The sequence below is a fragment of the Oncorhynchus mykiss genome, chromosome 24 (assembly GCF_013265735.2).
Source record: "Oncorhynchus mykiss isolate Arlee chromosome 24, USDA_OmykA_1.1, whole genome shotgun sequence".
NCBI classification, from domain to species: Eukaryota; Metazoa; Chordata; class Actinopteri; order Salmoniformes; family Salmonidae; genus Oncorhynchus; species Oncorhynchus mykiss.
The window spans coordinates 33,390,982-33,417,677 of record NC_048588.1 but is presented as its reverse complement, the minus strand read 5'-3'; the positions used below and the strand labels follow the sequence as shown (position 1 = coordinate 33,417,677).

Here is a 26,696-nt window from a genome sequence, read left to right as displayed (position 1 = left end):
CCGAGAACAGGCAGAGTAGCCTTTTCATCGAATCTGGCTCTCTTCACCTTGAATTCAGCGAGCGTTGTGTTCTTGTATTTTCCATCTCCATGCAGCTTAAGGAAGTGTTTTCTTAGTTTTGCCGGTGCTAGACTAGAATTGCTCAACTTGGCATTGCATATCATGCAGTTAGGACACTGACTCCCATCACTTTCCGTTATACATGTAAATCCCCTGAGACTGACTCACCGAACCCCTGGGGTTCGATCGAACCCAGGTTAAGAACCACTGCACCATTTATGTTAGTGTAACAGTATAACTTTAGACCGTCCCCTCGCACGAACCAGGAACCCTCTGCACACATTAACAACAGTCACCCACGAAGCATCGTTACCCATCGCTCCACAAAAGCCGCGGCAGAGCAAGGGGAACTACTACTTCAAGGTCTCAGAGCAAGTGACGTCACCGATTGAAACGCTATTTAGAGCGCACCGCTAACTAAGCTAGCCGTTTCACATCCGTTACACTCACCCCCCTTTTGACCTCCTCCTTTTTTCCGCAGCAACCAGTGATCCGGGTCAACAGCATCAATGTAACATTAGACCGTCCCCTCGCCGGACCCTCTGCACACATCAACAACAGTCACCCACGAAGCCTCGTTCCCTTGCAGAGCAAGGGGAACTACTACTTCAAGGTCTCAAAGCAAGTGACGTCACCGATTGAAACGCTATTTAGTGCGCACCGCTAACTAAGCTAGCCGTTTCACATCATTAGTCACATGTCTGTGGAACTTGTTCATTTTATGTCTCAGTTGTTGAATCTTGTTATGTTCATACAAATATTTACACATGTTAAGTTTGCTGAAATTAAACGCAGTTGACAGTGAAAGGACGTGTTTTGTTGTTGCTGAATTTATATCCTGTACACACACCTTTAAAAAAACATAAAAAATTATATTGAATGTTCTCATTATCCAATAAAACGCTTGTCTTTCACTGATGAAAGACTTACAGATTCTAAAAGTCAGCAACAGCAGAGTTGCTGAAGTGAAGTGTCTTCACAGCTGAAAACCAATTGAATGTAATTTGCCTCAACAAGGAACACCCCAAAGTCATTACCGACACTTGCAGTTTCCCTTTCCAATTCGATCCTCTCCTCCAGACAGGAACAGGTGACGCGAGAGGATTTACTTCGCCCAAAATCTGTATGTGAAAGTGTCGAGTTACTAGAGGCTAATTTGATCAAATAGAAGTTTCGTAATGTTTAGGCTGTTACAAATGTACTGATATAATTGGATTCACGTTGCATTCCGGTAACTTTGAGAAAAATGACTACGTTGTGCATCATTGGCTACAATGGTTCCACCTGACCTAATTTGCCTTCAATCATTGAGAACATGTATTTCCGTTGTTAGAGGGGGTCACTCGGCTTTCTTGACAATATAATAAATAATATTTGTCTTCTCTCAAAAAGCCCCAGCGAGTCACGTGATAAGCTGCAGCGGGTCATATGACTGAAGGGAAAGTTTCTTCTGATTGTACAAAATCGCAGAGGACAAGGAACAAACCCGTATCGCAGGTGCATCGCAGTTTGGGGAAGTATAGCTTAACGTTTTATATTTGTTCTTATACGTAGACTCAAGTTCCTTGTTAGTTATTATCGTAGATTCAAATCTCTGCGTAGTGCTGTAAACAGGAGCGTGGTGTGACGCGATGAAGGTGAGCGGTGTGTTGTTGTGTGTGTTCCTGCTCTGGGTGGAGGGCTCCCAGGCTGATACCCCGGCCAACTGCACATATGAAGACCTGTTGGGCACCTGGGTGTTCCAAGTATCGAAGGGGGGACAAGACAAAGGCATCAACTGCTCCATGATGGGTAAGAGCTGGAAATACGGAACGACCTCACGCTTTAAGCAATCAAGTAGGCTATGTAACAAACTTTTAATTGGTTCAAGTGTTAACTTGACCCGGTAGTCTATTGCCTTAGTTTGTAGGCTATTGATTTAGCTTTTATATCGAGCATTGTGTAATTGTTACAACTTTCACCTCTGCCCAATGTTACAATGTCTACCCCGTCTTACTTTGCAATACAGAAGAAGCTCACATTTTAATTGAGTAGTAATTACCAAAATGTCTCTGTTTTTAAAAAGACACCATTGATAAGTCGATAACGGTGCGCCTGGAGAAGCTGTCTGTGGCGGTGGACGACCTGGGGAACACGGGATTCTTCACCCTCATCTACAATCAGGGCTTTGAGGTTGTCCTCAACGACTACAAGTGGTTTGGCTTCTTCAAGGCAGGTTTAAGATCTCACTTGTTTCATTCAGGGTTCCACTTTAGTCTATAACAGTAGCATCTATGTCAAGAGGTCTGGAACATTTTTGGTGAATATGGAATTACATTGTCATTTAATCTCCAGCCTGTAGGCTACAGAAAAGACCACATCCTTGTTCTACCATATTCTATCTGCTACAGGATTGTTGATGGGATGTTGACGTGCTGCACAGATGTTTCTATAGCAGCTTCCTGGAGAGGTGTGCTGGGAATAGACAAGCAGTGGACACTGATTATCAAAGGGTGGCATAAGCTCTCATGTAAAAACCCATATGCCACTGGTTGAGAGGAACTGTCATTGACTTTGGGCAGAATTGTGAGGTTTTATGTGTTAGGTGCATCTTGGTCAGTTTAGCTCAGTCAATGCCATCAATATTCCTCCTGATGACCGGGCTGGCCGTGATGGAAGTCCTCCTACCTTGTAGCCTTGTACATTAAGTTTCAGACACGTGGCTGGTCACCTTTCCTGTTATTGCAGGGTTGGTAGTTCAATCACTAATCTGACTTTTACATCTCAGTTGCTACACTGATATATTCAGGCTTGTGTTTCAAAGATACTTTGAGTGTTGATCCTTTTTCATTTGGGGTTGTATTTCGTTTGGCTTTGTCACGTGACTTCCTTGTGACTATCAGGGGAAATGTTCAGTGTTGTCCCTCCTACATGGTTTAGCTGACATCTGCACGTCACTTGTACTTCCTTATTGAAACCGTCTGGACTTGTTTCAGCACAGTGACACACCACATGGTTCACTGGAAAAGCCCATTGTTAGTTACTCATTGCTGCTGTTCATAACGCCACACTGTCTGCTCATATTGAAAGCGGTTATCAGGGTAACTGCCACCTCCACTTGCATAAAACCTCACTGACTTGTAGCTCTTGTTTTTTAATCTTTAACTCGGGCCATTAAGATTCAATATGTGATCGTCCTCTTTCTACACAACACACAGGGATGCCTCGTACAGACTGATTTTTCTCCTCTCTGTTCCAGTACTCTGAGCAGGGCTCTGAGGTGACCAGCTACTGTGACCAGACTCTGCCAGGCTGGGTCCATGATTCTCTGGGAAACAACTGGGCCTGCTTCACTGCCAAGAGGGTTGTCCCAACACCCCCTCGCTCCATAGACACACACCGCTACCATCCCAATGACCTGTGAGTAGCCTCAGGGTTTTATAGCAGGCTTGACACTCTGTGCCCAATAATAATGCTCTCCAATAATCACCTATGTTTTCACATTAAAGTCCTATAATTGTCTAGAAGGCTATTTTCATCCATGGTCCCATTTTAGTGTGAGCATTGCTCATATTGAAAAACAAGCAGTCTGCTTAGTTTAGACTCTCTTTTACGTTGGCTGTCAGTCACTGCTCATGTGTTGTGTGAGTCATGTGTTCTGGTCTGAGCAGTGCTCTCTCCGTCTGGCTGTTCTAGTGCTCCTGCATTTGTTCATTCTGTTTTCATTCCTTCAGGCTGTGTAGGTCTGTTTACTCCTCTCATGTGGGGTATATGTCAATCAATTCATTCAAATGAATATTTATAAAGCCTGATTTTTACATCAGCCGATGTCACAAAGTGCTATACAGAAACCCAGCCTAAAACCCCAAACAGCAAGCAATGTAGAAGCAGTCTTTACGTTTGTGTCGGTCTGTTTTCTCCTCCCCCAGGTTGGTGTAGGTCTGTTTACTCCTCCCCCAGGTTGGTGTAGGTCTGTTTACTCCTCCCTCCCCTCCCCCAGGTTCCTCCAGAGGTCCTACAAACACAACCTGGACTTCATTGACTCCATCAACATGGCTCAGAGCTCCTGGAAAGCCATGGCCTACAGCGAACATGAGACCTACACTCTGCAGCAGCTAATGCACAGAGCCGGGGGACCAGCTTCACACATCCCCAGGTACAGTCATTCACTTGTGACACTATGTATTGAAACAGGAATTCAATTATTATGAAACTCATTTTGGTGAACTTCACACAAGGAAGAAGCAGGATGTCTGTCAGCTGTGAGATTTGTTACTTCTGAAAGAAAAGGGTGACAATCAGGGGCTTAACGTTGTTTTTTAAGTGTGGGGGGGACATCATTTATTATATTTTATCCTGTCAAACACTCCACACAGCCCACCTGACTGCTCGGCGGCGTCTGCATGGTCCTAAAGCACACCTTCGCCTCATTTAGCATCACATTCCAACGATCAAACTGGGGGTGACAAAAGCAATTTCATAATGTGGGAGGGACAGGTCCACAGTGACAGTTGTACCCCTGGAGAGAATAGTCATGGCAGATGAGTCCAAGGCTAGAGGGTTCTGTTTTAGGATAATGGGACACAGTCTCTGGCCCCAACTCGTCTAGACTGCTCTGGTATGACGGATACTAAGAGGCTTACAAATGCTTGAGGTTTCTTTCTCTCTCAACCCCCAGCTGAGTTGTATTTCTCTCCACTCGTTCACTCCCCCCTCATGGATTTTAAAGGAATGGTTTGGTGTCAGAAATATGTTGAACTAAGTACAGTCATTATGGTGACACCAATCCATAGTGTGGGGGGGGACTAGTGATCACCTCAGGAGACTGTGGGGTAGAGATCACCTTGGTGGTGGTCAGTAGGTATGAAACAGGACTCTAAAACTGAGGTAGTACCTAAAGGTGTTCAATAGGAACACTCATTTTGGATTCATTGCAAAACATGCCCATGGTGTACCCTTATTGTATGAGTCTATGCTCCTCCCCAGACGTGTTGGCCCCGCCCCTGTGACATCAACGCTAGCCAAGATGGCGGCCGGCCTCCCTGAGCGCTGGGACTGGAGAGATGTCAACGGAGTCAACTACCTCAGTCCTGTCCGCAACCAGGGTAACGCACGCGGGGTCAAATGCCTACACTTGTCTATCGTGACTGTTGGCAAAATGTCTCCTCTCACAACCCATGTGTTTAATGTTCAGCCTTGCTGCTGTGTCTGAGGCCTTAGGAATGTCCTCTACAGGGCAGGGTACCACTGCCTGTCCTAGTTAGAGAACTGCTAAATCAATGGTTCTTCCTGGATTAAAGTGGCCAACGTTCCTGTCTCAACCCCACAGACAACATGCTTGTGTGTAATGAGTTGTTGCATAGCTGGCTGAGAGGGCAACGGCAGGGCTGGGATTTAGGGGCTCTGTTGAGGGGTTTTAATAGCTGTGTGAGGAAGTGGGGCCTTACTGAAGGCTCTGCATGGTCGACAGTGGCCGTACAGCATTTACTGCAGAACTATTGTGAAGGAAGTGAGTTTGTTTTATACAGGATGTACCTCCCCCACCTGTCAACCAATCATGTCAATAGAGCTATACGGCGCCCTCTGCGTTGTTACAATTGGAGGCTCGATGTGATACGGAGTTTCATTTTGCCTCTGCATACCTCCGGAGGCTCCACAATTGCATCACCCTCCATGTGAAGCCTCTGACCACATTTTCATCTCCAGCATAAATGGGCTTTTAGGATTCATTCCCACAGAACTCTAGTTGCAGGTTAAAGATGATCCACGGACTGCTTGACTGGGTGTCTGGTTCTTAGTGGTGACTGATATTACAGTGAGGTTTTTGATTGGTTGTGACAGTGCAGGGTTTGATTGGTACTCTGTGGGCTCCAGCTTCGTGTGGTAGCTGCTATTCCTTTGCCTTAATGGGAATGTTGGAGGCTCGTGTCCGGCTCCAAACCAACAACACCGAGACTCCCATCTTCAGCCCACAGCAGGTCGTGTCCTGCTCCCAGTACTCCCAAGGTAATGAGCGAACACACTCTGCATAATTGTACCTTAACGGTGTTTGTGTATTTCTCCCATATCTAAGCCCTCTTACTTCTCCCTCTCAGGTTGTGACGGTGGTTTCCCCTACCTCATTGGGAAGTACGTCCAGGACTTTGGGATCGTGGAAGAGTCGTGTTATCCGTACGCTGGGACAGATTCCCCGTGTGACGTTCCCGATGGCTGTCTCCGCCACTACACTTCGGACTACAGCTACGTCGGAGGGTTCTACGGAGGCTGCAGCGAGTCTGCCATGATGCTGGAACTGGTCAAGAACGGACCCATGGGGGTGGCCTTTGAGGTGGGACACATACACACACGTTGGTTTGAGCATTGGCTAGCTCTATATGAATAATGGCGAGTATTAGTTGTTCTAAGTCAAAATGGCCAGGTCTTCCTCACACTGTTCTCGTCCAGGTGTATCCTGACTTCATGCACTACAAGGAGGGTATCTACCACCACACGGGCCTCCATGACTCCTACAACCCGTTTGAGCTGACCAACCACGCGGTGCTGCTGGTGGGCTACGGCCAATGTCACGTCACGGGTCAGAAGTTCTGGGTGGTGAAGAACAGCTGGGGGACGAAGTGGGGCGAGGAGGGCTTCTTCAGGGTCAGACGGGGGTCTGACGAGTGTGCCATCGAGAGCATCGCTGTGGCAGCCAAGCCCATCCCTAAACTGTAGAGGGTCTACGGGGGTGGGAGGGAAAGGGTTCATCTTTAGGCATTTTCCCAATTGGAACCTAGCCTGAAGTCTACAATTGCATATAAATGTGGTATTTTGAAATGGCTGGGACGTTGTCAGAGTTGGTGACTGTAAAAGTGTTCCCCACGCTTGCTAGACAGTCTGATCCTTGCCAGTCAGATGCAATTTTGTGAATGATGCCAAAAGGGAACCTGCTATAATTCCCTGTAACTGGGATTTGTAGTTTTATTAGTATTTTGTAGTTAGTCTGGTGATTGATAGGAGGGCAGAGAACCTCTACTCTTTATCTGTAATCTCAGGGGAGACTGTCCTGTGATCTTAAATATATTCCTTGTTGCAAGTCATCTCTGTACTGTCCTCTCTTATCTCTGCTGATGCTGTAAATTGGAGTCTCCTGGGAATGTTCAAAGGGACTGGCTCATGCTGTTGGAAGGGATGCAGTATGATTCAATGTTGCCTTTCATTAGAAATGTCAGTTTTCCAATAAGATCACATCATGCATGTTCAGATTTTGTTTGCCTTTTTTTAGAATTTGAAAAAATAAAGTTTTAGAAATATGTTGTGACTTTTATATATTGACATCTGGGCAAATCTTAAACTATATGTGCTCAACTTCAATATTCTTGATGGAACGTTGCATGTCTTGCTATTTTTTTCAGAATGAAGTCATTTTCAGATAACGGTATGAACTTCAGATGGGGTCAGCCCAGCTGCGAGCGCTCACGCCTTAGGCCCGCCAGTCACAAGGTCCCGCTGTTACCCTCTTCTGCCCCACTTCTCTGGGCGTTCCTTCAGGATCGCTGGAGCACACCGCTCCACAGTCTCTTCTCTACCGTCATCACGGCGTATTAATGTCCTACCGTAGCGCTCCGCGGTCGCCATGCAGAACAATCACAAGGAGCACCTCTATAAGATCCTGGTAATAGGGGACCTGGGGGTGGGCAAGACTAGCATCATCAAGCGCTATGTCCACCAAAACTTCAGCCCAAACTACCGAGCCACAATAGGAGTGGACTTCGCCCTGAAGGTCCTTAACTGGGACCATGAAACCGTACGGCTACAGCTTTGGGACATAGCAGGTAGGAGAAGCATTACGCGTGACACTGCTCTAATGGGGTCACAGGCAGGCCCGTTTTAGTATTATGCTATTTGGCCTCACTTCGATAAATTACATGTCATTAATGTAAGAGGTTTGAAGGCTTGTCAAAGTTACAACGTAAGAAGCGGGATGGGGAGACGGGAGAGAATTGTAGTTATTAGGTTCTGTGGAGTGGTCAACGGAGTATGTGTATCAAAAATATTGGATGTATTGTATACTGACGGCAACATGTAATACAACAATTTTAGGGAGCGTTATGTTAAGTAATATTACACAACAGTCCTGTTCGTGTGCAGATGTTGGGAACCGATTGCAGTTAAGGCCAATACGCATACGGTGTAACGTATCTCACGTGAGGGGCGGTTATTGGAGAAATTCGTCTGATGTTTCTGTGCGCGCTCTCTGTTCTATACTCTCTGGCCGGTACAGCCGGTGCGCACGCCTGCATGTACAGTCATGTGTCTCGCACTCGTGAGGAAGATTTGAGGCTCAGAATGGGTTTATCGTGAATGAGAACCGACAAGACTTCCGGGATCGAGAATGCCCTGCTACCTATTGTATTCAGAATAGATTGATGCATTGCTTCATTCAGCTCAATTTGGAGGGATATTGTGAACTGTTTTCTCATACCCTTAATATAAGAGGATGTGTTCGAGACATTGCAACGTCCCTGTGTTTAGTGTTGCTTTATATGGCCTCTGATAAGAGCTCTCAACCTTCATTACGCAGGGGTTTTGACTCATTCCCGTCAGTAACTACATGATCACAAGCTTTCAAAGCCTTGGAAGGAAACCCGTCTTGCAGCAACAAAACAGCTAAGCTAGTACAGTTGAGTCAGAAGAACTCGTGTATGTCGATGTGGTCAATTTAAATAGAGCGCCGTACCAAAATAGCAATGTCATGTGGATGGTTTCTCAGTTTAGCTTGATGTAGTCAGCTGGCTACCAGCTGACGTTAACTCAGACTGGAGTTTGTGCTTTGCTTAAACTAGCCTTGCTCTATTGATCATGCACTTGTAGAATGTCACACCTAGGCCCGATCTCAGATGTACCTGTAGGCAATACCTTACTCTCAGATCTCCACAAGTACATAGAACGTATTTAACAGGTGGAAGCTTGAACGTATTGCTTTCATCAATCAAATCCAATCATTTATAAGGCGTTGGGCAGGTCTAGGTCTCGGGCAGTGGTGGAAAAATTAACCATTGTCATACTTAAGTAAAAGTAAAGATACATTTTAATAGAAAAGTACTCAAGTGAAACTAACCCAGTAAAATACTACTTGAGTAAATCTAAAAGTATTTGATTTTAAATATACTTTATAAAAATGAAATATAAATGCATGAAAAATAAAAGTACACAGAACAAAAATATAAACGCTACATGTAAAGTGTTGATTTCATGTCCTAAAATCAAAGATCTCAGTTTTACATCAGTCGTGGCCAAAAGTTGAAAATGACACATTAATTTTCAAAGTCTGCTGCCTCAATTTGCATGATGACAATTTGCATATACTCCTGAATGTTATGAAGAGTGATCAAGTTAATTGCCACTAATTGCAGAGTCCCTCTTTGCCATACAAATGAACTGAATTCCCAAAAACATTTCCACTACATTTCAGCCCTGCCACAAAAGGACCAGCTGACATGTCAGTGATTCTCTCGTTAACACACGGCTGGAGATCACTCTGTCATGCTGATTGAGTTTAAATAACAGACTGGACGCTTCAAAAGGAGTGTGGTACTTGGAATCATTGTTCTTCCTCTGTCAAACATGGTACCTGCACGGAACCACGTGCCGTCATCATTGCTTTGCACAAAAAGGGCTTCACAGGCAAGGATATTGTTGCCAGTAAGATTGCACCTAAATCAACCATTTATCAGATCATCAAGAACTTGAAGGAGAGGGGTTCAATTGTTGTGAAGAAGGCTTCAGGGCGCCCAAGAAAGTCCAGCAAGCGCCAGGAACTTCTCCTAAAGTTGATTCAGTAGCGGGATCGAGGCACCACCAGTACAGAGCTTTCTGAGGAATGGCAGCAGGCAGGTGTGAGTGCATCTTGAGACCATTCATGTGTGGGGTTGCTTCTCAGCTAAGGGAGTGGGCTCACTCACAATTTTGCCTAAGGACACAGTCATGAATAAAGAATGGTACCAGCACATCCTCCGAGAGCAACTTCTCCCACCATCCAGGAACAGTTTGGTGACAAACAATGCCTTCTCCAGCATGATGGAGCACCTTGCCATAAGGCAAAAGTGATAACTAAGTGGCTTGGGGAACAAAACATTGATATTTTGGGTCCATGGCCAGGAAACTCACCAGTCCTTAATCCCATTGAGAACTTGGTCAATCCTCAAGAGGCGGGTGGACAAACAAAAACCCACAAATTCTGACAAACTCCAAGCATTGATTATGCAAGAATGGGCTGCCATCATTCAGGATGTGGATCAGAAGTTAATTGACAGCATGCCAGGGCTGATTGCAGGGTTCTTGAAAAAGAAGGGTCAACACTGCAAATATTGACTCTTGGCATCAACTTCATGTAATTAACAATAAAAGCCTTTGGCCCTTATGAAATGCTTGTAATTATACTTCAGTATTCCATAGTAACATCTGAAAAAAATATCTAAAGACACTGAGGCAGCAGACTTTGAACATTAATATTTGTGTCATTCTCAAAACTTTTGGCCACAACTGTACACAAAAAGCTTATTTCTCTCAATGGTTTTGCCCAGATTTGTTTACATCCCTGTTAGTGAGCATTTGATCCTTTGTCATGATAATCCATCCACCTGACAGGTGTGGCATATCAAGAAGCTGATTAAACGGCATGATCATTACACAGGTGTACCTTGTGCTGGGGACAACAAAAGGCCACTCTAAAATGTGCAGTTGTCTTACAACACAATGCCACAAAGTTTTGAGGCACTGTGCATTTGGCATGCTGACTGCAGGAATGTCAGGCAGAGCTGTTGCCAGAGAATTTAATGTTAATTGGCTGGGCCTGGCTCCTAAGTGGGTTGGCCTGGCTCCCAAGTGGGTGGGCCTATTCCCTCCCAGGCCCACCTATGGCTGCGCCCCTGACCAGTCATGTGAAATCCGTATATTAGGGCCTAATGAAAGTATTTCTCTTGACTGATGTCCTTCTATGAACTGTAACTCAGTTAAATCTTTGAAATTGTTGCTTTTATATTCTAGTTCAGAATATAAATAATTTCAAATTCCTTATCAAACCAGACTTTGATTTTCTTGTTTTTTAAATTTACGGATAGCCGGGGGCACACTCCAAACACACATCATTTACAAACAAATGATTTGTATTTCGTGAGTCCGCCAGATCAGCGGCAGTAGGGATGACCAGATGTTCTCTTGATAAAATGAATTGGACCATTTTCCTGTCCTGCTAAGCATTCAAAAAGTACGTTCGGGTGTCAGGAAAAATTTATGGAGTAAACCAGACAATATTTTCTTTAGGAATCAAAAATGTCAAAAATATAAATAGTAAAGTAAAATACAGATACTACTTAAGTAGTACTTTAAAGTATTTTTACTGAAGTACTTTACACCCCTGGGTCTAGGGGTCCATTTGGGATTGGGCCCTATCAAAGACTATGGCCGTGTCCAGTAACGTCTGATCACACTGGTAAACAGCTTTGATAATAACAGTAGGAGACAGTGAATACGTCTGAACACACTGGTAAACAGCTTTGATAATGACAGTAGGAGACAGTGAATACGTCAGAACACACTGGTAAACAGCTTTGATAATGACAGTAGGAGACAGTGAATATGTCTGAACACACTGGTAAACAGCTTTGATAATGACAGTAGGAGACAGTGAATATGTCTGAACACACTGGTAAACAGCTTTGATAATGACAGTAGGAGACAGTGAATACGTCTGAACACACTGGTAAACAGCTTTGATAATGACAGTAGACTGAATGAATCAGGCCTTCATGGTTGAATTGCTGTAAAGAAACCACTACTAAAGGACATCAATGAGAAGAAAAGACTTGCTTGGGCCAAGAAACACGAGCAACGGACATTAGACCAGTGGAAACCTGCCCTTTGGTCTGATGAGTCCAAATTTGCGATTATTGGTTCCAAATGCCATGTCTTTGTGAGAGACAGAGTAGGTGAACGGATGATCTCCGCATGTGTGGTTCCCACCCTGAAGCATGGAGGATTTTTATGTTTTTATTTCTCCTTTATTTAACCAGGTAGGCAAGTTGAGAACACCTTTATTTAACCAGGTAGGCTAGTTGAGAACAAGTTCTCATTTACAACTGCGACCTGGCCAAGATAAAGCAAAGCAGTGTGACACAGACAACAACACAGAGTTACACATGGAGTAAACAATAAACAAGCCAATAACACAAACAAGTCAATGACACAGTAGAGAAAATAAAGTATATATACAGTGTGTGCAAAAGGCATGAGGAGGTGGGCAATAAATAGGCCATAGGAGCGAATAATTACAATTTATCAGATTAACACTGGAGTGATAAATGAGCAGATGATGATGTGCAAGTAGAGATATTGGTGTGCAAAAGAGCAGAAAAGTAAATAAAATAAAAACAGTATGGGGATGAGGTAGGTAGATTGGGTGGGCTATTTACAGATGGACTAGGATGAGGTGTGATGGTGTGGGGGTGCTTTGCTGTTGACTGTGATTTATTTCAGAATTCTTAACAAGCATGGCTACAACAGCATTCTGCAGTGATACACCATCCCATCTGATTTGCACTTAGTGAGACTATCATTTGTTTTACAACGGAACAATGACTCAACACACCTCCAGGCAGTGTAAGGGCTATTTGACCATGAAGGAGAGTGATGGAGTGCTTCATCAGATGACCTGGCCTCCACAATCACCCGACCTCAACCCAACTGAGATGGGTTGGGATGAGTTGGACCGCAAAGTGAAGGAAAACAGCCAACAAGTGCTCAGCATATGTGGGAAGTCCTTCAAGACTGTTGGAGAGCATTGAAGCGGGTTGAGAGAATGCAAAGAGTGTGCAAAGCTGTCATCAAGGTAAAGGGTGGCTACTTTGAAGAATCTCAAATATAAAATATATTTTGATTTGTTTAACACTTTGCCATATGTGTTATTTAATAGTTTTGATGTCTTCACTATTATTCTACAATGTAGAAAATAGTAAAAATAAAGAAAAACCCTTGAATGAGTAGGTGTGACAAACTTTTTACTGGTACTGTATATTTGATCTATGTGTGGAGTGAGATGTACCCTGTCTGTCCACATTGTCGTATTTTACCGGGATTGATTAATGAATTTGACCTTCTACAACTGTGACTAGGACTGTGTAGTCGACTCTTTGCCCTGAGGCAAATGGTTGTTTACAGCCAAAAGTAACCTTCATCTCAGTGGTGTTACCAGGGCTTATGATATGGTATTAGGGTCAGGGGTGGTGTGGCAACAAGACACATGTTTTATCACAAGGCTAAGGTATAGCGCTTAGTCCTGCTATCAGTACTAACAATACTGTGTGTGTGTGTGTGTGTGCATGCGTGTGTGTGTGTCTGTGTGTGTGCGCGCGTGCGTGCGTGCGTGTGTGTGTCTGTGTGTGTGTGTGTGTCAGGTCAGGAGCGGTTTGGGAACATGACCCGGGTCTACTACCGTGAGGCCATGGGGGCGTTCATCGTGTTTGACATGACGCGGCCGTCCTCCTTCGAGGCCGTCACCAACTGGAAGGAGGACCTGGACTCTAAACTCACGCTGGCCAATGGGAAAAATGTGGCCGCTGTGTTATTGGCTAATAAGTGTGACCAGGGGCAGGACGTGCTGACCAACAATGGGATCCAGATGGAGAAATTCTGTCAGGAGAACGGCTTTGTGGGATGGTACGAGACCTCTGCCAAGGTAAGAACGCAGACACACACGTACACACACAGAAGTACATTCATGAGAAAGTCTTACCAAACCTCCACACACACTCACACCTCCGTACATATTGTTAACACACTGACACACACACACTCACAGGTAGAGTTGGGTGGTGTCCAGATGTTCAATTCTGTACCATACCGTGGTATACGGTATTACCGGAAGTGCACACACAGTGGAGCTATTATTATTATTATATAAAAATATAAAACAATTGACGCAAAAACAATTTAGGAAACATGGATCTTGATTCAGGAGGGGATTCAATGATTCTGCTGTAACCAAGAAGCTTGATGTTGGTATCTAGCCGCTTAGCTACCAAGTTAGCAACACGATGCATAGCTGGAGCCCGGAGCTGGAGATCATTTAGCACGCAACCTCCCACAATTTATTTTTACATTTTTACATGTTTGAAAACGCTATTGAAATACCCCGGTATATGGAATAAACGGTATACAGCCCCAGCCTGCTCACATGCTATGGAGTCATGGCACCTTGTACAGCTCTGGAATTTCACAAATGAACTGAAAGTGAGCACAGTCAGTTGGATCAAACACACACACACACCACTCTCCTGTCCCGAGAACCCCGTGTGCCAGTGGAGCTCTACATTCTGAGAGTCAGAAAAAGGTGAAAGGTCATTACCGTGGGTTACCAGATTTATGCAGCTGCATTTTATTTCTGAAAAGTTGTCCCTATCTGACTGCCTTTGTTCTCTCCAGAAGTTAGTTCTACATATACTTTCACCTATCCAGTTGGATTGAGGAGTGGAAGAGGAAGAGGGCAGAAATGAGGAGACAACTCTTTGGAATGGATGCACTGGAAAATGAACCACATGAAGCATTCAGCCTCTTCACTCAAATACAAGAGAGTGATAGAGAGGGATGTATAGAGGGATGTAGAGAGGGATGTAGAGAGGGATATAGAGTGATGTAGAGAGGGATGTATAGTGATGTAGAGAGTGATATAGAGTGCTGTAGAGAGGGATATAGAGTGCTGTAAAGATTTATGTAGAGTGGTGTAATGATGTAGAGAGTGATATAGAGTGGTGGTATAGTGTGATGTAGGGCGTGATATAGAGTGTTGTAGAGAGTGATATAGAGTGGTGTAGAGAGTGATATAGAGTGGTGTAGAGAGTGATATAGAGTGCTGTAGAGAGTGATTTAGAGTGGTGTAGAGAGTGATATAGAGTGCTGTAGAGAGTGATATAGAGTGCTGTAGAGAGGGATATAGAGTGATATAGTGTGATGTAGGGCGTGATATAGAGGGGTGTAGAGAGTGGTATAGAGAGTGGTGTATGGAGTGCTATAGAGAGTTATGTAGAGTGGTATAGCAAGTGGTGTAGAGAGATGTATAGTGAGGGATGTAGAGAGTGGTATATAGAGTGACAGAGTGGTATATAGAGTGTTATATAGAGTGATGTAGAGAGTGATGTAGAGTTATATAGAGTGCTGAAGAGAGTGATATAGAGTGGTGTAGAGAGTGATGTAGAGTGATGTAACGTGCTGTAGAGAGTGATATAGAGTGGTGTAGAGGGTGATGTAGAGTGGTGTAGAGAGTGATATAGAGTGGTGTAGAGAGTGATGTATGGAGTGCTATAGAGAGTTATGTAGAGTGGTATAGCAAGTGGTGTAGAGAGTGATATATAGAGTAACAGAGTGGTATATAGAGTGTTATATGGAGTGATGTAGAGTTATATAGAGTGCTGAAGAGAGTGATATAGAGTGCTGTAGAGAGTGATATAGAGTGCTGTATAGAGTGATATAGAGTGATATGGAGTGCTGTAGAGAGTGATATAGAGTGCTGTAGAGAGTGATATAGAGTGCTGTAGAGAGTGATATAGAGTGGTGTAGAGTGGTGTAGAGAGTGATGTAGAGAGTGCTATAGAGAGTTATGTAGAGTGGTATAGCAAGTGGTGTAGAGAGTGATGTAAAGAGTGATATATAGAGTGCTGAAGAGAGTGATGATGTAGAGAGTGATATAGAGTGATATAGAGTGATATAGAGTGGTGTAGAGAGGGATATAGAGTGCTGTAGAGAGTGATATAGAGTGCTGTAGAGAGTGATATAGAGTGATGTAGAGAGTGATATAGAGTGCTGTAGAGAGTGATATAGAGTGCTGTAGAGAGTGATATAGTGTGCTGTAGAGAGTGATATAGAGTGGTGTAGAGAGTGATATAGAGTGCTGTAGAGAGTGATATAGAGTGCTGTAGAGAGTGATATAGAGTGCTGTAGAGAGTGATATAGTGTGCTGTAGAGAGTGATATAGAGTGGTGTAGAAAGTGATATAGAGTGCTGTAGAGAGTGATATAGAGTGCTGCAGAGAGTGATATAGAGTGCTGTAGAGAGTGATATAGAGAGTGATATAGAGTGCTGTAGAGAGTGATATAGAGTGCTGTAGAGAGTGATATAGAGTGCTGTAGAGAGTGATATAGAGTGCTGTAGAGAGTGATATAGTGTGCTGTAGAGAGTGATATAGAGTGGTGTAGAAAGTGATATAGAGTGCTGTAGAGAGTGATATAGAGTGCTGTAGAGAGTGATATAGAGTGCTGTAGAGAGTGATATAGTGTGCTGTAGAGAGTGATATAGAGTGGTGTAGAGAGTGATATAGAGTGCTGTAGAGAGGGATATAGAGTGCTGTAGAGAGTGATATAGAGTGGTGTAGAGAGTGGTGTAGAGAGTGATGTAGAGAGTGATATAGAGTGCTGGAGAGTGTGATATAGAGTGGTGTAGAGAGTGGTGTAGAGAGTGATGTAGAGAATGCTGTAGAGAGTGATATAGAGTGCTGTAGAGAGTGATATAGACTGCTGTAGAGAGTGATATAGAGTGCTGTAGAGAGTGATATAGACTGCTGTAGAGAGTGATATAGAGTGGTGTAGAGAGTGATATAGAGTGGTGTAGAGAGTGACATAGAGTGCTGTAGAGAGTGATATAGAGTGCTGTAGAGAGTGATATAGAGTGCTGTAGAGAGTGATATAGTGTGCTGTAGAGAGTGATATAGAGTGGTGTAGAGAGTGATATAGAGTGCTGTAGAGAGGGATATAGAGTGCTGTAGAGAGTGATATAGAGTGGTGTAGAGAGTGATGTAGAGTGGTGTAGAGAGTGATATAGAGTGATGTAGAGAGTGATATAGAGTGCTGTAGAGAGTGATATAGAGTGCTGGAGAGAGTGATATAGAGTGCTGTAGAGAGTGATATAGTGTGCTGTAGAGAGTGATATAGAGTGGTGTAGAGAGTGATATAGAGTGCTGTAGAGAGGGATATAGAGTGCTGTAGAGAGTGATATAGAGTGGTGTAGAGAGTGATGTAGAGTTTTGTAGAGAGTGATGTAGAGAGTGATATAGAGTGCTGGAGAGTGTGATATAGAGTGGTGTAGAGAGTGGTGTAGAGAGTGATGTAGAGAATGCTGTAGAGAGTGATATAGAGTGCTGTAGAGAGTGATATAGACTGCTGTAGAGAGTGATATAGAGTGCTGTAGAGAGTGATATAGACTGCTGTAGAGAGTGATATAGAGTGGTGTAGAGAGTGATATAGAGTGCTGTAGAGAGTGGTGTAGAGAGTAGTGTAGAGAGTGGTGTAGAGAGTGATGTAGAGAGTGATAGAGAGTGCTGGAGAGAGTGCTGGAGAGAGTGATATAGAGTGCTATATAGAGTGATATAGAGTGATATAGAGTGCTGTAGAGAGTGGTGTAGAGAGTGATGTAGAGAGTGATAGAGAGTGCTGGAGAGAGTGCTGGAGAGAGTGATATAGAGTGCTACAAAGAGTGATGTAGTGAGTAATATAGTGGTGTAGAGTGATTTAGAGCGCTACAGAGAGTGATGTAGAGTGCTGGAGAGAGTGATGTAGAGAGTGCTGGCGAGAGTGATATAGAGTGATGTAGAGAGTGATATAGAGTGCTGGAGAGAGTGTTGTAGAGAGTGCTGGAGAGAGTGATATAGTGTGCTGTAGAGAGTGATATGGAGTGCTGTAGAGAGTGATATAGAGTGCTGTAGAGAGTGATATAGAGTGCTGTAGAGAGTGATATAGAGTGCTGTAGAGAGTGATATAGAGTGCCGTAGAGAGTGATATAGAGTGCTGTAGAGAGTGATATAGAGTGGTGTAGAGAGGGATATAGAGTGCTGTAGAGAGGGATATAGAGTGCTGTAGAGAGTGATATAGAGTGGTGTAGAGAGTGATATAGAGTGCTGTAGAGAGTGATATAGAGTGGTGTAGAGAGTGATATAGTGTGCTGTAGAGAGTGATATAGAGTGCTGTATAGAGTGATATAGAGTGGTGTAGAGAGTGATATAGTGTGCTGTAGAGAGTGATATAGAGTGCTGTATAGAGTGATATAGAGTGATGTATAGAGTGATATAGAGTGGTGTAGAGAGTGATATAGTGTGCTGTAGAGAGTGATATAGTGTGCTTTAGAGAGTGATATAGAGTGCTGTAGAGAGTGATATAGAGTGGTGTAGAGAGTGATATAGTGTGCTGTAGAGAGTGATATAGAGTGCTGTAGAGAGTGATATAGAGTGCTGTAGAGAGTGATATAGTGTGCTGTAGAGAGTGATATAGAGTGGTGTAGAAAGTGATATAGAGTGCTGTAGAGAGTGATATAGAGTGCTGTAGAGAGTGATATAGAGTGCTGTAGAGAGTGATATAGTGTGCTGTAGAGAGTGATATAGAGTGGTGTAGAGAGTGATATAGAGTGCTGTAGAGAGGGATATAGAGTGCTGTAGAGAGTGATATAGAGTCCTGGAGAGTGTGATATAGAGTGGTGTAGAGAGTGATGTAGAGAATGCTGTAGAGAGTGATATAGAGTGCTGTAGAGAGTGATATAGACTGCTGTAGAGAGTGATATAGAGTGCTGTAGAGAGTGATATAGACTGCTGTAGAGAGTGATATAGAGTGGTGTAGAGAGTGATATAGAGTGGTGTAGAGAGTGATGTAGAGTGGTGTAGAGAGTGATATAGAGTGGTGTAGAGAGTGATATAGAGTGCTGAAGAGAGTGATGATGTAGAGAGTGATATAGAGTGATATAGAGTGGTGTAGAGAGTGATATAGAGTGCTGTAGAGAGTGATATAGAGTGCTGTAGAGAGTGATATAGAGTGGTGTAGAGAGTGATATAGAGTGCTGAAGAGAGTGATGATGTAGAGAGTGATATAGAGTGATATAGGGTGGTGTAGAGAGTGATATAGAGTGATGTAGAGAGTGATATAGAGTGCTGTAGAGAGTGATATAGAGTGCTGTAGAGAGTGATATAGAGTGCTGTAGAGAGTGATATAGTGTGCTGTAGAGAGTGATATAGAGTGGTGTAGAGAGTGATATAGAGTGCTGTAGAGAGGGATATAGAGTGCTGTAGAGAGTGATATAGAGTGGTGTAGAGAGTGATGTAGAGTGGTGTAGAGAGTGATGTAGAGAGTGATATAGAGTGCTGGAGAGTGTGATATAGAGTGGTGTAGAGAGTGGTGTAGAGAGTGGTGTAGAGAGTGATGTAGAGAATGCTGTAGAGAGTGATATAGAGTGCTGTAGAGAGTGATATAGAGTGCTGTAGAGAGTGATATAGAGTGCTGTAGAGAGTGATATAGACTGCTGTAGAGAGTGATATAGAGTGGTGTAGAGAGTGATATAGAGTGCTGTAGAGAGTGGTGTAGAGAGTAGTGTAGAGAGTGGTGTAGAGAGTGATGTAGAGAGTGATAGAGAGTGCTGGAGAGAGTGCTGGAGAGAGTGATATAGAGTGCTATATAGAGTGATATAGAGTGCTGTAGAGAGTGGTGTAGAGAGTGGTGTAGAGAGTGATGTAGAGAGTGATAGAGAGTGCTGGAGAGAGTGCTGGAGAGAGTGATATAGAGTGCTACAAAGAGTGATGTAGTGAGTAATATAGTGGTGTAGAGTGATTTAGAGCGCTACAGAGAGTGATGTAGAGTGCTGGAGAGAGTGATGTAGAGAGTGCTGGCGAGAGTGATATAGAGTGCTGGAGAGAGTGTTGTAGAGAGTGCTGGAGAGAGTGTTGTAGAGAGTGCTGGAGAGAGTGATATAGTGTGCTGTAGAGAGTGATATGGAGTGCTGTAGAGAGTGATATAGAGTGCTGTAGAGAGTGATATAGAGTGCTGTAGAGAGTGATATAGAGTGCTGTAGAGAGTGATATAGAGTGCCGTAGAGAGTGATATAGAGTGCTGTAGAGAGTGATATAGAGTGGTGTAGAGAGGGATATAGAGTGCTGTAGAGAGGGATATAGAGTGCTGTAGAGAGTGATATAGAGTGGTGTAGAGAGTGATATAGAGTGCTGTAGAGAGTGATATAGAGTGGTGTAGAGAGTGATATAGTGTGCTGTAGAGAGTGATATAGAGTGCTGTATAGAGTGATATAGAGTGGTGTAGAGAGTGATATAGTGTGCTGTAGAGAGTGATATAGAGTGCTGTATAGAGTGATATAGAGTGATGTATAGAGTGATATAGAGTGGTGTAGAGAGTGATATAGTGTGCTGTAGAGAGTGATATAGTGTGCTTTAGAGAGTGATATAGAGTGCTGTAGAGAGTGATATAGAGTGGTGTAGAGAGTGATATAGTGTGCTGTAGAGAGTGATATAGAGTGGTGTAGAGAGTGATATAGTGTGCTGTAGAGAGTGATATAGAGTGCTGTATAGAGTGATATAGAGTGGTGTAGAGAGTGATATAGTGTGCTGTAGAGAGTGATATAGAGTGCTGTATAGAGTGATATAGAGTGGTGTAGAGAGTGATATAGTGTGCTGTAGAGAGTGATATAGTGTGCTGTAGAGAGTGATATAGAGTGCTGTAGAGAGTGATATAGAGTGGTGTAGAGAGTGATATAGAGTGCTGTAGAGAGTGATATAGAGTGGTGTAGAGAGTGATATAGTGTGCTGTAGAGAGTGATATAGAGTGGTGTAGAGAGTGATATAGTGTGCTGTAGAGAGTGATATAGAGTGCTGTAGAGAGTGATATAGAGTGCTGTAGAGAGTGATATAGAGTGCTGTAGAGAGTGATGTAGAGAGTGCTGGAGAGAGTGCTGGAGAGAGTGATGTAGAGAGTGCTGGAGAGAGTGATGTACAGAGTGCTGTAGAGAGTGATATAGTGCTGTAGAGAGTGATATAGTGGTGTAGAGAGTGATGTAGAATGCTGTAGAGAGTGGTGGAGAATGATATATAGTTCTGTTGAGAGTGATATCGAGTAATGTAGAGAGTGATGAAGAGTGTAATATAGAGTGATATAGAGCGTGATATAGAGTGCTGTAGAGATTGATATAGTGTGATGTAGAGAGTGATATGGAGTGGTATAGAAAGTGATATTGGGGTGCAGTTGAGAGTGATGTAGAGTGGTGTATGGAATGCTATAGAGAGTAGTGTAGAGAATGGTATAGCAAGTGGTGTAGAGAATGGTATAGTGAGGGATGTAGAGAATTATGTAGCAAGTGATATAGGGTGATGTAGAGAGTGAGTGATATAGAGTGGTGTAGAGAGTGATATAGAGTGCTGAAGAGAGTGATGATGTAGAGAGTGATATAGAGTGATATAGAGTGGTGTAGAGAGTGATATAGAGTGATGTAGAGAGTGATATCGAGTGCTGTAGAGAGTGATATAGAGTGGTGTAGAGAGTGATATAGAGTGCTGTAGAGAGTGATATAGAGTGCTGTAGAGAGTGATATAGAGTGCTGTAGAGAGTGATATAGAGTGGTGTAGAGAGTGATATAGAGTGGTGTAGAGAGTGATATCGAGTGCTGTAGAGAGTGATATAGAGTGATATAGAGTGCTGTAGAGAGTGATATAGAGTGCTGTAGAGAGTGATATAGAGTGCTGTAGAGAGTGATATAGAGTGCTGTAGAGAGTGATATAGAGTGCTGTAGAGAGTGATATAGAGTGGTGTAGAGAGTGATGTAGAGAGTGCTGGAGAGAGTGATGTAGAGAGTGCTGGAGAGAGTGATGTACAGAGTGCTGTAGAAAGTGATATAGAGTGCTGTAGAGAGTGATATAGAGTGCTGTAGAGAGTGATATAGTGTGCTGTAGAGAGTGATATATAGTGGTGTAGAGAGTGATATAGAGTGCTGTAGAGAGGGATATAGAGTGCTGTAGAGAGTGATATAGAGTGGTGTAGAGAGTGATGTAGAGTGGTGTAGAGAGTGATGTAGAGAGTGATATAGAGTGCTGGAGAGTGTGATATAGAGTGGTGTAGAGAGTGCTGTAGAGAGTGATGTAGAGAATGCTGTAGAGAGTGATATAGAGTGCTGTAGAGAGTGATATAGACTGCTGTAGAGAGTGATATAGAGTGCTGTAGAGAGTGATATAGAGTGCTGTAGAGAGTGATATAGACTGCTGTAGAGAGTGATATAGAGTGGTGTAGAGAGTGATATAGAGTGGTGTAGAGAGTGGTGTAGAGAGTGATGTAGAGAGTGATAGAGAGTGCTGGAGAGAGTGCTGGAGAGAGTGATATAGAGTGCTATATAGAGTGATATAGAGTGCTGTAGAGAGTGGTGTAGAGAGTGATGTAGAGAGTGATAGAGAGTGCTGGAGAGAGTGCTGGAGAGAGTGATATAGAGTGCTACAAAGAGTGATGTAGTGAGTAATATAGTGGTGTAGAGTGATTTAGAGCGCTACAGAGAGTGATGTAGAGTGCTGGAGAGAGTGATGTAGAGAGTGCTGGCGAGAGTGATATAGAGTGATGTAGAGAGTGATATAGAGTGCTGGAGAGAGTGTTGTAGAGAGTGCTGGAGAGAGTGATATAGTGTGCTGTAGAGAGTGATATGGAGTGCTGTAGAGAGTGATATAGAGTGCTGTAGAGAGTGATATAGAGTGCTGTAGAGAGTGATATAGAGTGCTGTAGAGAGTTATATAGAGTGCTGTAGAGAGTGATATAGAGTGCTGTAGAGAGTGATATAGAGTGCTGTAGAGAGTGATATAGAGTGGTGTAGAGAGTTATATAGAGTGCTGTAGAGAGTGATATAGAGTGGTGTAGAGAGGGATATAGAGTGCTGTAGAGAGGGATATAGAGTGCTGTAGAGAGTGATATAGAGTGGTGTAGAGAGTGATATAGAGTGCTGTAGAGAGTGATATAGAGTGGTGTAGAGAGTGATATAGTGTGCTGTAGAGAGTGATATAGAGTGCTGTATAGAGTGATATAGAGTGGTGTAGAGAGTGATATAGTGTGCTGTAGAGAGTGATATAGAGTGCTGTATAGAGTGATATAGAGTGCTGTATAGAGTGATATAGAGTGGTGTAGAGAGTGATATAGTGTGCTGTGGAGAGTGATATAGTGTGCTGTAGAGAGTGATATAGAGTGCTGTAGAGAGTGATATAGAGTGGTGTAGAGAGTGATATAGAGTGCTGTAGAGAGTGATATAGAGTGGTGTAGAGAGTGATATAGTGTGCTGTAGAGAGTGATAGAGAGTGATATAGAGTGCTGTAGAGAGTGATATAGAGTGCTGTAGAGAGTGATATAGAGTGCTGTAGAGAGTGATATAGAGTGCTGTAGAGAGTGATATAGAGTGCTGTAGAGAGTGATGTAGAGAGTGCTGGAGAGAGTGATGTAGAGAGTGCTGGAGAGAGTGATGTACAGAGTGCTGTAGAGAGTGATATAGTGCTGTAGAGAGTGATATAGTGGTGTAGAGAGTGATGTCGAATGCTATAGAGAGTGGTGGAGAATGATATATAGTTCTGTTGAGAGTGATATCGAGTAATGTAGAGAGTGATGAAGAGTGTAATATAGAGTTATATAGAGCGTGATATAGAGTGCTGTAGAGATTGATATAGTGTGATGTAGAGAGTGATATGGAGTGGTGTAGAGGGATATGGAGTGGTATAGAAAGTGATATTGGGGTGCAGTTGAGAGTGATGTAGAGTGGTGTATGGAATGCTATAGAGAGTAGTGTAGAGAATGGTATAGCAAGTGGTGTAGAGAATGGTATAGTGAGGGATGTAGAGAATTATGTAGCAAGTGATATAGGGTGATGTAGAGAGTGAGTGGTATAGAGTGGTGTAGAGGGTGATATATATATATATATATATATATATATATATATATATAGATTAACGTAGAGAGTGGTGTCGAGAGTGATATAGAGTGGTGTTATAGAGTGGTGTAGAGAGTGATATAGTGTGATGTAGGGCGTGATATAGTGTGTTGTAGAGAGTGGTATAGAGAGTGGTGTAGAGAGTGGTGTATGGAGTGATATAGAGAGTTATGTAGAGAGTGGTATAGAGAGTGGTATAGAGAGTTATGTAGAGAATGGTGTATGGAGTGCTATAGACAGTGGTGTAGAGAGTGGTGTGTGGAGTGCTATAGACAGGGGTGTAGAGAGTGGTGTATGGAGTGCTATAGACAGTGGTGCATGGAGTGCTATAGACAGTGGTGTATGGCATGCAATAGACAGTGATGTAGAGAGAGGTGTATTGAGTGCTATAGACAGTGGTGTATGGAGTGCTATAGACAGGTATGTAGAGAGTGGTGTATGGCATGCTATAGACAGTGGTGTAGGGAGTGGTGTATGGAGTGCTATAGACAGTGGTGTAGAGAGTGGTGTATGGAGTGTTATAGACAGTGGTGTAGAGAGTGGTGTAGAGAGTGGTGTATGGTGTGCTATAGACAGTGGTGTAGAGAGGGGTGTATGGAGTGCTATAGACAGTGGTGTAGCGAGTGGTGTATGGAGTGTTATAGACAGTGGTGTAGAGAGGGGTGTATGGAGTGCTATAGACAGTGGTGTAGAGAGGGGTGTATGGAGTGCTATAGACAGTGGTGTAGAGAGGGGTGTATGGTGTGCTATAGACAGTGGTGTAGAGAGGGGTGTATGGAGTGCTATAGACAGTGGTGTAGAGAGTGGTGTATGGTGTGCTATAGACAGTGGTGTAGAGAGGGGTGTATGGAGTGCTATAGACAGTGGTGTAGAGAGTGGTGTATGGAGTGTTATAGACAGTGGTGTAGAGAGTGGTGTAGAGAGTGGTGTATGGTGTGCTATAGACAGTGGTGTAGAGAGGGGTGTATGGTGTGCTATAGACAGTGGTGTAGAGAGGGGTGTATGGAGTGCTATAGACAGTGGTGTAGAGAGTGGTGTATGGAGTGCTATAGACAGTGGTGTAGAGAGGGGTGTATGGAGTGCTATAGACAGTGGTGTAGAGAGGGGTGTATGGAGTGCTATAGACAGTGGTGTAGAGAGGGGTGTATGGTGTGCTATAGACAGTGGTGTAGAGAGGGGTGTGCAGAACATTAAGACAAGTCCTTGATCCTTCCAGTGGTGTTGAGTTGTCCGGTCCATCTCCCTGAAGACTCCATGACGACGTGTTTCTCTTCACGTCTTAGTGGAAACGCAAGATGACGCAAATGACTGATTTTCTCAGAAAGAGCTTTGAGATGTGTGTGTGTGGACCAGTCATGTGCCTGCTATTAGATAAGGCCCCTCTGTTACATGAACCCGTTCTGAATTTTGTTTTATTTTTGTATGTCTATTATTTGTGGTGATATAAGCCTATTACAAGAGTCTATAAAGGATCCTCTCTCTCTCTCTCTCTCTCTCTCTCTCTCTCTCTCTCTCTCTCTCTCTCTCTCTCTCTCTCTCTCTCTCTCTCTATTCAAGGGCTTTATTGGCATGGGAAACATGTTAACATTGCCAAAGCAAGTGAGGTAGATAATATATAAAGTGAAATAAACAATCAAATTAACAGTAAACATTACACATACAGAAGTTTCAAAACAATAAAGACATTACAAATGTCATATTATATATATAATATATATATACAGTGTTTTAACAATGTACAAATGGTTAAAGGACACTCTCTCTCTGTCTCTCTGTCTCTCTGTCTCTCTCTGTCTCTCTCTGTCTCTCTCTGTCTCTCTCTCTCTCTCTCTCTCTCTCTCTCTCTCTCTCTCTGTCTTTCTCTCAATTCAACTTCAATTTAAGGGATTTATTGGCATGGGAAACATATGTTAACATTGGAGTGAAGCACATCATCGCCAACGAGAACGATTTTCTCCAATCAGAAGTCCCTGACACCATCTCCCCCCAATTAAACTCTGCCAGGGGCAGGACCTGCTCCTCCTGTTTCAAATCATAGAATACCTCCACCACTACACACTCCTCCACCAGGACCTCCACCACTACACACTCCTCCACCAGGACCTCCACCACTGCACACTCCTCCACCACTACACCCTCCTCCACCACTACACACTCCTCCACCAGGACCTCCACCACTACACACTCCTCCACCACTACACATTCCTCCACCAGGACCTCCACCACTATACCCTCCTCCACCACTACACACTCCTCCACCAGGACCTCCACCACTTCACACTCCTCCACCAGGACCTCCACCACTACACACTCCTCCACCAGGACCTCCACCACTGCACACTCCTCCACCACTACACCCTCCTCCACCACTACACACTCCTCCACCAGGACCTCCACCACTTCACACTCCTCCACCAGGACCTCCACCACTATACACTCCTCCACCACTACACACCCCTCCACCAGGACCTCCACCACTACACACTCCTCCACCAGGACCTCCACCACTACACACTCCTCCACCACTACACATTCCTCCACCAGGACCACCACCACTACACACTCCTCTAAACAATAAAAAATTAACAGGAAACAGACTCTCTCTCTCTCTGTCTCTCTCTCTCTCTCTCTCTCTCTCTTTCTCTCTTTCTCTCTCTCTCTCTCTCTCTCTCTCTCTCTCTCTCTCTCTCTCTCTCTCTGTGTGTGGTAATGTAAGATGTTATTAGAGAGGAAGTCTGCTGTAGACTACACTATGTCACATCCTGCTGAGCAAGCTGATAAAGGACCTCATGAAGATTCAATATTCAACTAATTAATTCTGCTGCCCAACTCACCCCATGGTCTGAGGAAGACTGTGTGTGTGTGTGTGTGTGTTGTGTGTGTGCGTGTGCGTGTCTGTGCGCGTGTGTGTGTGTGTCGCTGGC

The 26,696-nt window shown here is 43.7% G+C and overlaps 2 protein-coding genes across 3 annotated transcripts in view; both read left to right on the top strand.

Annotated features, from left to right (window-relative positions):
* Nucleotides 1-1,037: 1,037 nt before the first annotated feature.
* On the top strand, nt 1,038-7,329 carry ctsc (prepro-cathepsin C). 2 transcript variants are annotated; one of them, XM_021581483.2, is made up of 9 exons: nt 1,038-1,183; nt 1,453-1,851; nt 2,126-2,271; nt 3,299-3,459; nt 4,040-4,195; nt 5,026-5,144; nt 5,914-6,045; nt 6,135-6,367; nt 6,484-7,329. In XM_021581483.2, exons 2-9 carry the CDS (start codon nt 1,692-1,694, stop codon nt 6,748-6,750), a joined length of 1,374 nt encoding a protein of 457 aa, XP_021437158.2. In that variant the 5' UTR covers nt 1,038-1,183; nt 1,453-1,691; the 3' UTR covers nt 6,751-7,329.
* A 164-nt stretch (nt 7,330-7,493) lies between these two features.
* LOC110503412 (ras-related protein Rab-38) overlaps nt 7,494-26,696 on the top strand; it is a 20,895-nt gene continuing 1,692 nt past the window's right edge. Inside the window, exons 1-2 of the mRNA XM_036961387.1 lie at nt 7,494-7,850; nt 13,470-13,750. Of these exons, the coding sequence (XP_036817282.1) occupies nt 7,652-7,850; nt 13,470-13,750 (480 nt within the window). The 5' untranslated portion in view covers nt 7,494-7,651. The remainder of the gene's footprint in view (nt 7,851-13,469; nt 13,751-26,696) is intronic.